Source organism: Lutzomyia longipalpis, chromosome 1 (assembly GCF_024334085.1).
Source record: "Lutzomyia longipalpis isolate SR_M1_2022 chromosome 1, ASM2433408v1".
NCBI lineage: Eukaryota > Metazoa > Arthropoda > Insecta > Diptera > Psychodidae > Lutzomyia > Lutzomyia longipalpis.
In genome coordinates, this window is record NC_074707.1 from 20834293 (window position 1) to 20847343 (window position 13051).

At 37.9% G+C, this 13051-nt stretch overlaps 2 protein-coding genes across 2 annotated transcripts; one reads left to right on the plus strand and one right to left on the minus strand.

Annotated features, from left to right (window-relative positions):
- Positions 1 to 631: 631 nt before the first annotated feature.
- On the plus strand, positions 632 to 8728 carry LOC129796910 (neuroligin-4, X-linked). The gene is made up of 8 exons (XM_055839041.1): positions 632 to 1546; positions 5003 to 5197; positions 5262 to 5754; positions 5837 to 5968; positions 6043 to 6210; positions 6281 to 6470; positions 6670 to 6818; positions 6884 to 8728. The coding sequence occupies exons 1-8, from the start codon at positions 1165 to 1167 to the stop codon at positions 8556 to 8558; spliced, it is 3384 nt and encodes a 1127-aa protein (XP_055695016.1). The 5' UTR covers positions 632 to 1164; the 3' UTR covers positions 8559 to 8728.
- A 524-nt stretch (positions 8729 to 9252) lies between these two features.
- Positions 9253 to 12987, minus strand: LOC129796911 (probable cytochrome P450 28a5). Its single transcript, XM_055839042.1, has 5 exons — positions 12740 to 12987; positions 10058 to 10820; positions 9869 to 9989; positions 9538 to 9804; positions 9253 to 9471 (listed from the first exon to the last, which is right to left on the minus strand). The coding sequence occupies exons 1-5, from the start codon at positions 12925 to 12927 to the stop codon at positions 9308 to 9310; spliced, it is 1503 nt and encodes a 500-aa protein (XP_055695017.1). The 5' UTR covers positions 12928 to 12987; the 3' UTR covers positions 9253 to 9307.
- Between the last annotated feature and the right edge of the window lie 64 nt (positions 12988 to 13051).

A 13051-nucleotide genomic window follows, 5' to 3' on the forward strand; every position in this document is an offset into this window, starting at 1 on the left:
AATGTCCAAAGAGGACGAAAATATTGCTGAGATCTTTTAGAATGAAAAATTCTCGCCAAAAAAGGAATTTTCTTAGAAAATGATTCTAAAGTTTTTTATTTTCATAATTTCATATTTTCATGCTCATAGTTTTGATGGGGTTCGATTTTGGAACGCATATGTACATAAGTTATATATAAAAGAAACAGATATGTAGATAAAAATTCGTAAAGCTCAATTACAATTTGGCACAAACAACCAAAACAACATAATATTATGAATATAATAATCACATACGAAGAATATTATCTTTAGTTGGAATAAGAGGATTTGAACAGCATATTATGGATATATTTCTACAATTAGAAATCCCTGCGCGAAGGGAGAAGTAATTTGAGAGTAAAGTAACAATCAAGGCGCAAAATGAAGCAAATATTGCATGATAGATTAACTTTCTCTTTAAATCCCAAATAGAATTTTATAAATTTACAAACTCTCCTCATCTTCGGTGTGATACGTGTACGTTACGTACACACATGGTGTTCCTTTGGTGGTGTAGTCATCGTGCAGCGTGTTGTACGTGAAAAAGATGGTTTTAAAGGAGCTATTTTTAGGGTGATTCTATTTTCACTCTCTCGTCATTTTGACTTTTAGTTCACGAGTACAAGATGCTCATCAGTGTGTTGAGATTAACGCAAGGAGGCACGCTCATGGGTGACTTCTCAATCATTTAATGATTGTTATTTGAACGCACTTCATCTACTTTTAATTGCTGAATTGTGGTGTGACACACTCATATTACAAGTGATCAACTTATTGAAGTGATTGTGATGTTCAATTCTACCCAGATTTCAATTTAACATCACAAAATCTTAATCATTTTCGTGGCAGTGACTTGATGTTGGATTTTATGTGGAGTCAAGCCGATATGGCGGTTCCTGTGGAATTTACTATATAAGACTCCGCGAGCGAGGAATTTCACTCGAGAGTGCCGTAAAAAAAGGAAAATATATACAGAGAGAAAGGAATGTAAAAAAAAGAAAGAAAGTTTAGTAGTTTTTTGGGAAAGGAAATGCATAAATTCTGCATGCCAGGAACTAGAGAAAGCGAGTAAAAAAAAGTGATCAAGTGATGTGAAAATCTAGCATAATATGCGCACTTTTTCCTCACTTTGCGCACACGAAAATGCTCCAATTAAGATTTCCTATGATGATTTTATTCTTGGCTCTGTGTGTATCGCTCAGCTGTGGAATGATCGATGCCAGCACCGAGAATTTGGCAAGCTCACGCCAAAACAGTGACACAACAAAAACATCCCGATTAGCGGGCAGGGAGTTGCTGGTAAACATCCCAACGCAGGAAAAGGTGCGGATATCACCGACACAAAAGACACGCCGGCAGTCACAGCGCAATATGACCCTAACGCGTCAGATTGCCATAAAGCAGGGTATCCTACGGGGCGTGGTGCGTTTCATGCACCCACAGTCAGGGCTTCGGGATGTAGATCAGTTCCTGGGTGTACCATATGCGGAGCCCCCGATCAACAGTAAACGCTTCATGCCGCCAGGTAATGAGATCACACGCCATCCACGCATTTTTTCCACATACACAACTTTTCCCCATACCCTCTTTGCAATGTTTTATTTTTAGATATTTATGTTTTTTCTCGCTATCACTCGTGGAAATCAGTCCCTGTGTTTCCCTCACAAACATTGCGAGGAAGTTTTCTGTTTTCTTATTTTTCTTGCGTGTGAGATCTCTGTTCTCTCTGTGCGTAATCCAAGAAAGGCGGGAATTTGCACGAAAATACCAAAGATCACAAAAAATGAAACGAGGAGGCTTTTAATTACCATAAGCGCAGTTCTTAGAATATTTTACTTTAATTCATTAATTAATTTAGATTAATTAACTTTGATGCATTCAAGTAATTTTTTTTTTAACCTAAAATAATATGTTAAAAATCCGATGAAAAAATCTTTATAATCAACATGATCAGAAATTGATTTCAATTTAAAGAAAAGTATGGTTCTTAGAAGCCAAGAAGAACAATTTTAAATGCTCTTTAGACCTTTAAAGAATGATCTAATTTTTTCAGGATTATATGGATATTTTCATTCCAATACATTATTTGGTTTTTTGGAGATTAAAATTTTTTAATGGAATTTAATCCTATATACATCCTATGAAAAAAAACAAAGGATCAAAAGAATGAAGGTAAAAAAGGAGTTTCCTCCGTCCGGCGCTCACCGGACGGAGGAAACTCCTTTTTTACCTTCTAAACTTTACGCCAGACGCTCTAATTTGATCAAAAGAATAAGAAAATCGACTTATCACCAAATATTTTTTATTCGAGCAATAAACCCATAAATAGATTTCGTAAAGATCACAGCAAAAACTCAGAATATCCTAATGAGATCATTTTATACAAATTTTAAAATAACGTTTATCAGATTGGAAAATAATTTAGATTTTTATATTTTTTGTTGTCGACGTAATTCAGAAAAATTAAAAAAGAAAGAAAAATTAATATTTTATTACTTTTTCTTTTCAAAAATGCATAAAAAAAAAAGATATACGTCACGCATTCATTGCAATTGTATGCCCTTTTTGAGTGCATGCAAATTTATTAATATACGAGAACTTTCCCCTCTTCTTTTCAATCTTCTCCAACACACTTTTAATGCTTTGTGTGCAATTTCCACATCGTGAAAATTCCTACACTCCAGAAATATTAGTTGGTATACCACAATCGTGGCATACCAAGTATTTTAAATTAGTATATATACGGATATTTCCTCGCAGTTGTCGAATGATTTCCATATTAATGCCTCACATTTCCATTGAAGCATATTACATAGGAGGAAAGCCAAAAGACTGCGAAAAGTCCTATATAGATATTTTTGAGAAAATTGAGTTTTTCATCCACAAAGAGACAATCAATCATATCGGATAACTTGAATATTCGAGTTGTCGCGTGATGTTTGTAAATGAGCCAAATAAGTGAAAAACAACCTGAAAATTTTAATATATTTCCCCGCAGCTGACACACGGAGACAAATTTTTCATGTTTTCACCACATTTTTGTTAGCTCATGAAAAATCTTCTTCCATCGACTAAAATATTGAAATTCCACGCGAAATGCCTCACAAGTCTTTTGGGATTTGGAAGGCATTTAGTCGCAGAGATGAAAATAAAAGGACTTTTCTCGGCATAAGCTCAGCTTGAATCAAATGCAATAAAATCATTTATTACTGCCCATCTTATGTAATTGATTTAAGGAATTTTATTGTAAACTAGCCAAAGCCAATCGCTTCAAATTGTTCAGATCATTGCGTAATTTTAGCAAACAGAGAATAAAATATATTTCAACATTGCAAATTAAATAGAGTTTAGAATACATTGGAAAATTAATCTTATTCTAAATTGGCGCATATACGATCAATTATGTGAAATGTGTTAATATATTTTATGATTTTTATGTTTTCAAACAGGCAGCTCCATGCATTTAAAATCATTAGAATTTTTAATTAGCTTTTATCAATTTTTAAGCACAGAAAAAAGATTTTTCAGTGATCTAATTTTAATCCTTTCACAAGCCCATGAAACATTCGATCTTTTCATAAAGATATTTTAAAAATTCTATAAAAAAACATTTAGCCTCTTTCACGTAAAACTTAACGTAATTTCTAATTTAAAAATAATTAAAATAATTTAGGAAAATACAGTTTTTCACGCTTGAATGGACGCGAAATGGTTAATCTCATTTTTTATTAAAATTTTCCAACTTCACTTACCTATGATTTTACTTTGACTCTATTAGTTGGTGTTCCACTTCGTGGCCAACACCAAGTATTGTAATCGTCGGAAAAACCGACCACCTCAGATCGGGCTCAAACTTGGTATGAGCACGTTTTAGACATCCCACATTACGAAAATGGTGGTGGAAAATTTTTGATCCGGCCGGCCTGCCGGCCTGCCGGCCTGCCGGTGGTCCAAACTTTGCCTTATAGCTCGAGAACGGTAACAGATAGAGACTTCTGGTTTGAAGTTTTCTATAGAAATGTGGGTGTAAAATTTCATTTTTTCGCATTTTCAAAATCCAAGATGGCCGCCATCCGCCATTTTGAAATACTGTCAACCACTTCCCTTACAGCTAGAGGTCTGAAATTTTAGTATGTTGTAGAGCTCAGTGAGACGTTTTCATCGACAATTCATACTTGAAAATCGGTCAAGCGGTTTAGCAAATATGGCGGCCTAAAGCAAAAAGTGTTTTTTCAATATAACTCGAGAACGGCTTGACCGATTTTGATCATCTTGGTATCAAATGAAAGGTATTGAGAAGCCCTACAACTGTCTAGAACATTCCAAGTTCCAAAAACGTCCGCAAGAGGCGCTAAAAACAAAAACAAAAATTGCCTAACTTTAAGGGGCAATATCTCCGAATCCCCATTAGGCAAATCTTTTAAATTTTGATATGTTGTAGCCTGACTCAATATCTTTCACCAGTCCGAAAATGAAGAAAATCTATGTCGCCGTTTAGAAGATATGGCCATTTGAAAAATTCTTGAATTTGAAAAGTTCTAAGAGCCATATCTCCTGAACTGCTTGTCCGATTTTGCTCAACTTGGTATCAAATTAAAGGTTTTGCAAAACTCTACAACTTTCTAGAACATCAGAAACCTCTAGAACTATTCCTTCATGATAAAAAATGCCAAAAACTGTTTTGGTGAAACAAAAATCCGCCATTTTGTGTTCTAGTGGTGACCTTGAAATGTATCGAAACATATGTCAGATTATAGCTTATTTCAATACCTTTCCATAACTAGTCAAGAAATTTCTGTAGGTTTTATAGAACTTGAGATATGACCATTTTTATGCATCAAATTACTGAATTTTACAAAAAAAAATCAACTTTGCCTACTAATACTGATCACAAATCGTATTATAACGCATAAACTAACTTCTATACGTTGTGGGACACCAACTCTTATAACTGGACGCGTTATGATTGACTTATTACTAGGAGCTCCATTGCCTTGGTCAGATGTCCGAATATTCTCAGAGCTACCCCCGGTATGCCCTCAGAATCTTCCCAATCTTCACCTGGCCAATGGAACTCTATCGAAGGGTCGTTACAATCAACTAAAGAGGCTCCTTCCGTATTTGAAGACAGAGAGAGAAGACTGCCTCTACCTTAATATCTATATGCCAACATGGGGTGAGTTCATCCTCTGCTTAATTTTTCTAAAATCGAAAAAATGAAGAAAAAAATTTCCTTGCAGAGGGATCAATTTTCCAGGCGAAATTTCCTGTGATCGTTTACATTCACGGAGAATCTTTCGAATGGAACAGTGGTAATCCCTACGATGGTTCCATCCTGGCCAGCTATGGTAGAGTTATTGTGGTCACCGTAAACTACCGGCTGGGAATCCTGGGATTTATGAGACCCGGTGTTGGTGAGGAAATTGTGAGCAATTTTGGGCTTCTGGATCAAATTGCTGCCTTGCAGTGGATCAAGGAGAATATTGAGGCTTTCGGCGGTGATAGTTCCTCAGTCACCCTTATGGGGCATGGCACTGGGGCTGCTTGCATCAACTTCCTGATGGTTTCCCCCGTGGCTAAGGGGCTCTTTCATCGGGCAATTCTCATGTCGGGTTCTGCCCTGTCGGACTGGGCAACCTCAAAGCATCCCACACAATTCACCATGCAAGTAGCACAGAGTCTCAATTGTCCCATAACCGACGATGAACTCGTAGCTTGTCTGAGGAGGAAGAGGTACATAATATACATAAAATATGATCCTCCCCCTATTTCTTTTTCTTATCCCTCCCTATGTGCATTTTTTCCTCTGGTGCAGATACACTGAAATGCTGAGAGCAAAAGTGTCGTCACCGAAGTTTTCCACAATCTTTGGTCCCCTAATTGATGGATTGGTGATTCCCAACGAGCCCGCCACGATCATGAGTCAATCCACTGATACGTTCAGCAAGTAAAAAGCCCGCATGTGAAACTCTGCCCCCTTTTTTCACTCTCAAAATAATTGCATCCAAACCCATTCTTTAGGTACGACTTGCTCTTTGGCATGACTGAAGTTGAATCCTATCACATGCTCAATGCCATTGAGCTGATGTACGGATTGCTGGAGAATGAGCGGGACACCCTTTTGCGCTTCTACCTCCAGAATCGTTTTGAAATTCGACCAGACTTGGCTCTGGCGGCTACCCTCAAAGAGTATGTCTACTAATGAAATCTTCCAGGGGGATTCTTTGAGTCTAATTTTCATTTTCTTTTTAATCTTTAGATATTCAAATATCTACGCCACGGAGAAGACTCAAAATGCCAACTTCCATCGAGATAAAATTCTCGAAATCTTCTCTGATGCGAGGGTTGCTGGTCCTCTAGTTCAGACGGGCTTATTCCATGCTAAGAGCAACCCACGGAGTTTTATGTATGTCTTCGCTCACAACAGCGAAGCGGGAGAATATGCTTATGTAAGTTATGATTAATTTATCATACATAATGCCAAGACATATACAAATACATCGTTGTCGTAATAATTACTCCGGGCGACACATTTTGCTTGAAAAGATTTTCTTGGAAAAAGAATTCATTTTTCATGTTAAAAAAAATCTTCAAAAAAATTGAAAATTTTGCACAAAAAATGTAAATGATGATCTGATATTCTTTCAGTTATCACAAAGTATTATCGGAGAAGAGTTAGCTTATGTATTTGGCGCTCCTCTGAGTCCATCGGGACCTTTCCAGCCATTCTACAATTCCCAAGAGAAACTCCTTTCAGAAGCTGTTATGAAGTACTGGACAAATTTTGCAAAAACTGGGTAAGTTTTAGTGAGATTCCTTTAGAATTAGAGAGTCTTTAGCATAAAATTCTTCCAATGATCAGGAACCCAAAAGCACCATGGAGAGATAAATTCCTCAATTTGAATCCCATTGAGTGGGCTCGCTTTGATATCGATTGGCCGGAGTACAATCAAATAAATCAGAGCTACTTGCATCTCAATTCACATCCCGTGGTTGGTCATCAGTATCGCCACACATTCATGCGGTTCTGGAATCAAAATCTCCCCAGTGAGCTGCACAAGTTGACCACAGCGCGAACAAATATCCACATGATGCCACCGAGTATTCCAAGTGCTGAAGGGCCACGGAGGGAGATCTATGGGAACTTCTCAACGCATCCCAGGCACTTTGGCGGTGGGGAAGTTCGCTCTCGTCCCGATGACATGATGTACGCAAAGACTGAGAATCCAATAGCAATCTTGAGGCTTATGAATAAGAACACTCGACCAAGTCATGCGGTTACGGTTAGTGAGGAGAAAATGTCCACAGAAGCGGCCAATGTTGCCCCATTTGATCCCGATTCGTACGTTCCCAATTCAGCTAATCTCACATTGAATCTCTTGATCATCATCGTGGTGATCTTGTCGATACTTATCGTGATCTTTGGCTACATTCTCAAGCGATCCTATAAAAGATCCTCCCCCACTGAGAAGATCCTCAAGAATTTGAAAAGATCAACACCACCAAAGATGTTCTATCGCAGTGACAATGATCTCAGTGAGATGTCCAACAATTCCTACGACATGGTGAGAATTGAGAGGGGATCAAAAGTGGATTCAATCCATTCAGATGGCATAAATTACCCAACAACCGTGATTAAGGCACCCTGGAGGACTCTCCCAAAGCGCTGCAGCTTCGAAGATCCTGATAATCAATCGGATTGCTTTATAAAGCCCGGACAAGTAAGTGTGGCCATTGATGCAACACCACAAGCCCGGAGTGGGAGTGTCCTCAAGCAGGAACCAATTGAAGTGACCAAATCACGCATTTTAATTGCACCAGAAACGAAAATTATTTGTCGTGAATTGGACAATCCACCATTAACCGTTTACTATGGGGATGATCTGTGCACAGAAGAGGAATACCCGAGGAAGCCGGAAGAAAATCACTACAACACCATGGGAAATGGGCATGTGAGGAATTTCTCAGATAGTCAGAAGGGTGGTGAAGTGAGTGCGGTAATTGTGAGAGGAACAAATTCCTTGGATTCCATGAAGATGCGTCGAAGATCACTTCCTGCCCAGAATCAATTGGATTCAGCATTGGGATGGACCAAAGTTCCCCCAATGCCACCCCCGAGAACAGTCTCAACACTCAGCCGACGGCACAACCCGCCGGTTCCGGAAGAAAATCTCCCACATCCACCACAGCACATGCTGGCAACACTGCCACCGAGCAGTGATCTCGAGGATGAGGTGATCACATCAAATACCCTCATTGTTGGCCCCTTAATTCCCACGAAAGGCACCAAAGGGAAGTCATCCGATGCAAGTGATGACGGAGATCAAGATGAAGTCACCCTCTCGGGTGTGGCGTCCACCACAAAGTACAATGCCCTCAGCAGGAGTAAGAAAAAATCCACGGCATCGAAGAATGAGCCAAATATCATAATTAAACCCCAAATCACAAGATCCACCTCCGAGAAGGCAAATAAATTTAATGCACGCCGTATGCCAGCGGCGGCTAATTCCGCTGGTACCACTGAAACACCCGACTAATCACAGCACAGAGTATTTCTTAAAGAGATGGTATAGGTACTTTAAAAAAAAGCACACAGTATACAAAAGATTTTATTATTAATTCTAAGAAAATAATTTTCTCCTTTTTTATCACAAACAATTATGTACTTATGAGACTTATCAAATAGAAAATGCTATGCATAAAAAAATGGATTATTCTTCTAAAGATTCTTGGAAGTTCTACGTCATTCTATTGTTGTTCTTCATTTTATTTAATTCTAGGATTTAATTGTAAGGATTTTTTTGGGCTTTTTTGGAGCATTGTTAGTCTGCAAAATGTCTTTTTTCTTTTTTGTTTCTTTAGTCAACTTTGAAACTTTCCCGAAACGCCAGAAACTGCTATTTTGATTTATCAGGAGCGCTGACCCTGAAAAGTCAACTATCAGCTTAACTTTCGATGAAAGTTAAAAAAAAGTTTTTATTACTGAAAGCTTTGAAACTACACAGATTAGCCAGATTGTTATCCCAAAAAAAAGCATTTCAATGTATTTTTGAGGCAAAAATAAATCTGACGACATTAACTCTATCAATTAAACCAGATACAAAAGAAATTAAGAATAGCTGAAGTCAGGAAAAAACCAGATAAGAGCCCCCCTTCGATGCGACATTTGACTATCTGTAGGTCAACTGTGCCCGATCCTATTTTTCTCGCCGAATTTTTGAGATAAGAAAATTTTATTTTTAAAGCTTTTTATTCAACCATGCTACTCCCGTAGTAAATTACAGGCTTATACTGGCTTCAAATTGAGGTAAATTCCGTGCCGGGGGTAGCTGAAGAATTGCCCAACATCCAGATCAAGGGGTTGCTTTGTCTTCTCATTTACCGTGACTTTGTACTGCTTGATCACCTCCACAACTGCCGTCTTTACTTGCAGAAGGGCAAAACGCATTCCTGATGAAAGGAAAAATAATAATTTCAGCATACATAAATCATTGCGTGGGATTTTTTTCAAACTACCTAAACAGATTCTTGGTCCATTGCCGAAAGGTAAAAAGGAGCATTTGTCCTTAAAAATCTTCGATCCTCCATTTTCTTCGTTGAATCTCTCTGGAATGAATTCTTCGGGATTTGGGAAGTTATTTTCATTGCGATGAATTGAGAAGATGGGAATGTGGACAGTCATGCCACGAGGAATTTCCACATCTCTCCCATTGACTGGATACTTTACGCTTTCAGTGCAGAGTTTACTGATAATTATGAGAGGAGGATGAATTCTCATTGTTTCTGCAAGGAATGAAGCAAATCTTTTGAGCAAAAGTTCTCTTCAAAAAAAAATCTTTCTCTTTACCATTAACGACTTGATCTAAATATTGCATTTCCTGAATTGATTCGTAGTTAATCCCACTCTTTTCCTGATATTCCAGGATTTCTTTTCTCAGCTTCTCCTGAGCCTCAATATTCCTTCCCAACTAAAAAAAAAGTAATTTTTTCTTCAAATTCCTGCAGTGAAAATTAAGAGATCATAAATAAATATTACTTCGTAGAGAACAAGTGGAATTGCAATGCTGGTTGTTTCGTAGCCATCCAGATAGACGGTGAGCCCATGAGAAGTCATTTCGGTCACAGAGAGATTTTTCTTACTGCCCAAATCCATGATGAATGATAAGAAATCACTTCTTTGGTTGTTACTTTGACTTCTAAATTGAATTCCCTTCTTCATTAGCTCCTCAAATGAATTCCCAACACTCCTGCTGACAATCCAGAAGCACCGAAGATTCCTCAGCAAGGGTAGAATTGCCGAGAGAATGAAGAAATTTAGAACATTCTCAAAACAATCAAGCAGTTTGGAGCCCAATTCACACAGAGGAGCATTTTCCTCGGCAAACGTTCCAGCTTCAATCCCAAAGATTGTATCTGTTACCACTTCCGTCGTGAAGCGTGCACTTACATCGCGGAAGTGAACACCATCCTTTGGATTTGACGCCACTTCCTGCCGGAGGAAGTTGGACATTTTCTTGCAGGTATTCTCAAGGATTGGGAACATGGCCTTCATCTTGCCACTGGAAAATGCTGGTCCCCACTGACTTCTCGTCTCCTTCCATGCTTTGTTCTTCAGCACAAAGGGACTGTGCCCGATGTAGGGCTCCGATCTTGGGGTAGTCATGTCCGAGATGTAGTTGTTGTAGAATTGTTTGAAATTCTCAACAAGGACAAATTTTACGAAATCCGGATCAATGGCGAGAATATGGGGTGATCTTAGAAAGTAAACTCCCACAAAGGGAGTTTTGCCGTAGAAATCCCTAAATAAAGTGGGAAGAGGATAAATATATTTTACTAAGAAGGTTCTCAAAACATAAAATTAGCATTTCTTTTCATTTTCATTCTAATGGTTTATGCGGTAACTTATATTTCCGGTAAAATGCAAATTTTGAGCCAACAAAATGCTGAATCTTGATTGAATCAATCAATTGAGAGTCAATTGATTGATCAAATATTGTTCAAAAATTTATCAATCTCAGATCAATTCTAATTGCACAATAGTTCATCCTCTATACGGATTTACATTGACTCAATATGGAGCTAAATAATTGATAAATTGTTGGCAAAATTTGTTCCCTTGACTCATAGATCTTTTTAAAAATTATCTCGATTTAACCCTTCCGCGTTCACATGAAACATCGAGACATACGCTCTTTTTATCACAAAATTTAATCAAATGGTTGCTTTCAGTGGTCGTTTTTCAGTTAGAACGTCTTCTTTGACCCCATTTACGTAAATTCAACGCATTTCCAACTTTGGAAAAACAATTAAATTCATTCAAATTCGAGAAAGTAAAATGTTTCCAGTTTGGGTCTACGTCTGACCCAAAAAACGCGAAAGGATTAAATAATGTACTGGTAAGCTGACCAAGCTTACGAGAGCTGTGTTTCTTTCAGTGTACCAATTTTGTGAGAGCAAACTAGAGCGCAGTCGGGAAAAGTTGAAAAGTCATCCCCCAAGAAATCTTTAAAACGCCATATCTCGAGAACGGATCCATAGATTTTCATAATTTTTTTTTGTTTGAAAGGTCTCGAAGTCAGCTATAACATATCGAAAAATGAAAAAAATTTATGTCGCCATTTTCGAAAAATTCGAGTTCGAAATTTTCGAAAACTTTGTTTTTGACTTTAGCGCCTCTTGCGGTCATTTCTCGAAGTTGCAATGTTCTAGACATTTGTAGGGTTTCACGAAACCTTTCATTTGCGCTTGAGTTGATAAAGATCGGACTTGTAGAACCCGAGATATGACATGCCAACTTTGGAAGGCTATATCTCGAGAACGGATCCATAGATTTTCTTCATTTTTGGCATGCAACTAGATAATATAGTCAGCTACAACATATCAAAAAATGAAAAAAATTTATGTCGCCGTTTTCGAGATATTCATCGAAAACTCATCGAAAATTTTGTTTTTGATTTTTGGCCCCCTAGCGGTCACTTTTGAAACTTCGGATGTTCTAGAGAGTTGTAGGGTTTGTTGAGATCTTTCATTTGACCCCAGGTTGATCAAAATCGATCAAGCCGTTTTCGAGTTATGGTCAATTTTCGATGAAAAATTGTGGCGGCCATATTGACTAAACGGCTTGACCGATTTTCGAAAATGAGGTATCGTTGGAAAGCTCTTGATGGTCCCTACAACATATAAAAATTTCAGATTTTTAGCTATTACAGGGGCTGAGATATAGCGAAAACAAAATTTTGAGGTTATCCAAAATGGCGGATGGAGAGGTGGGGGGGTGGATTTGACCTCATAATCGGACGTCTTCCAGCCGATATTTAAACTTTGCCGTTTACCGCAAGTCTCTATCTATCACCGTTCTCTCGCAATTTAGCGTTATACTCCGGCCGGCCGGAAAAAAAATTTTTTGGCGCATACGTTTTTTGGAATGTGGGGACCCTAATTCGTGCTCATCCCAAGTTTGAGCCCGATCTGACGACTTTCGATTTTGCTCGGTACACAAAAGCTGTGTCTGAAAGAAACACAGCTAAAAATATCATGCAAAAATAAGACGATAATTTCATTTTAAATGTTTTAATTCGTGGGTAACTGCTTAATTATTTTAATGAATTTTAATATTTAATTAAATAGTTTTCCACATTTTCTTATTAAAAAGATCACTAAAGACACACTTTTCACCTTAAAAAAAAATCATTTTTTACACCACAAGATTCACAATTACCTGTAAAATTTATCAAATTCATACGCAACGGACACTTTATCAGCCACTAAACTCTTTGTATTCCCATAAATAAGGGATGGTTTGGGCCCAGGAATACCCCTCTTTTGCCAATAGCGGAAATTCCATGTCCAGAATACACAGAAAAGCACTCCTAGTAGGAAAATTCCACTGAAAATCCACAAAAACATCTTTCCACCACAAAGATCGCCGTCTTACTGAAAACCTTCTTTTTCTACACGCTAAATCAAAATATGTTCATCTTCTAATCACCATGTGCTCACAAGTTCAGGGATTATCAAAAGCCCCATATAT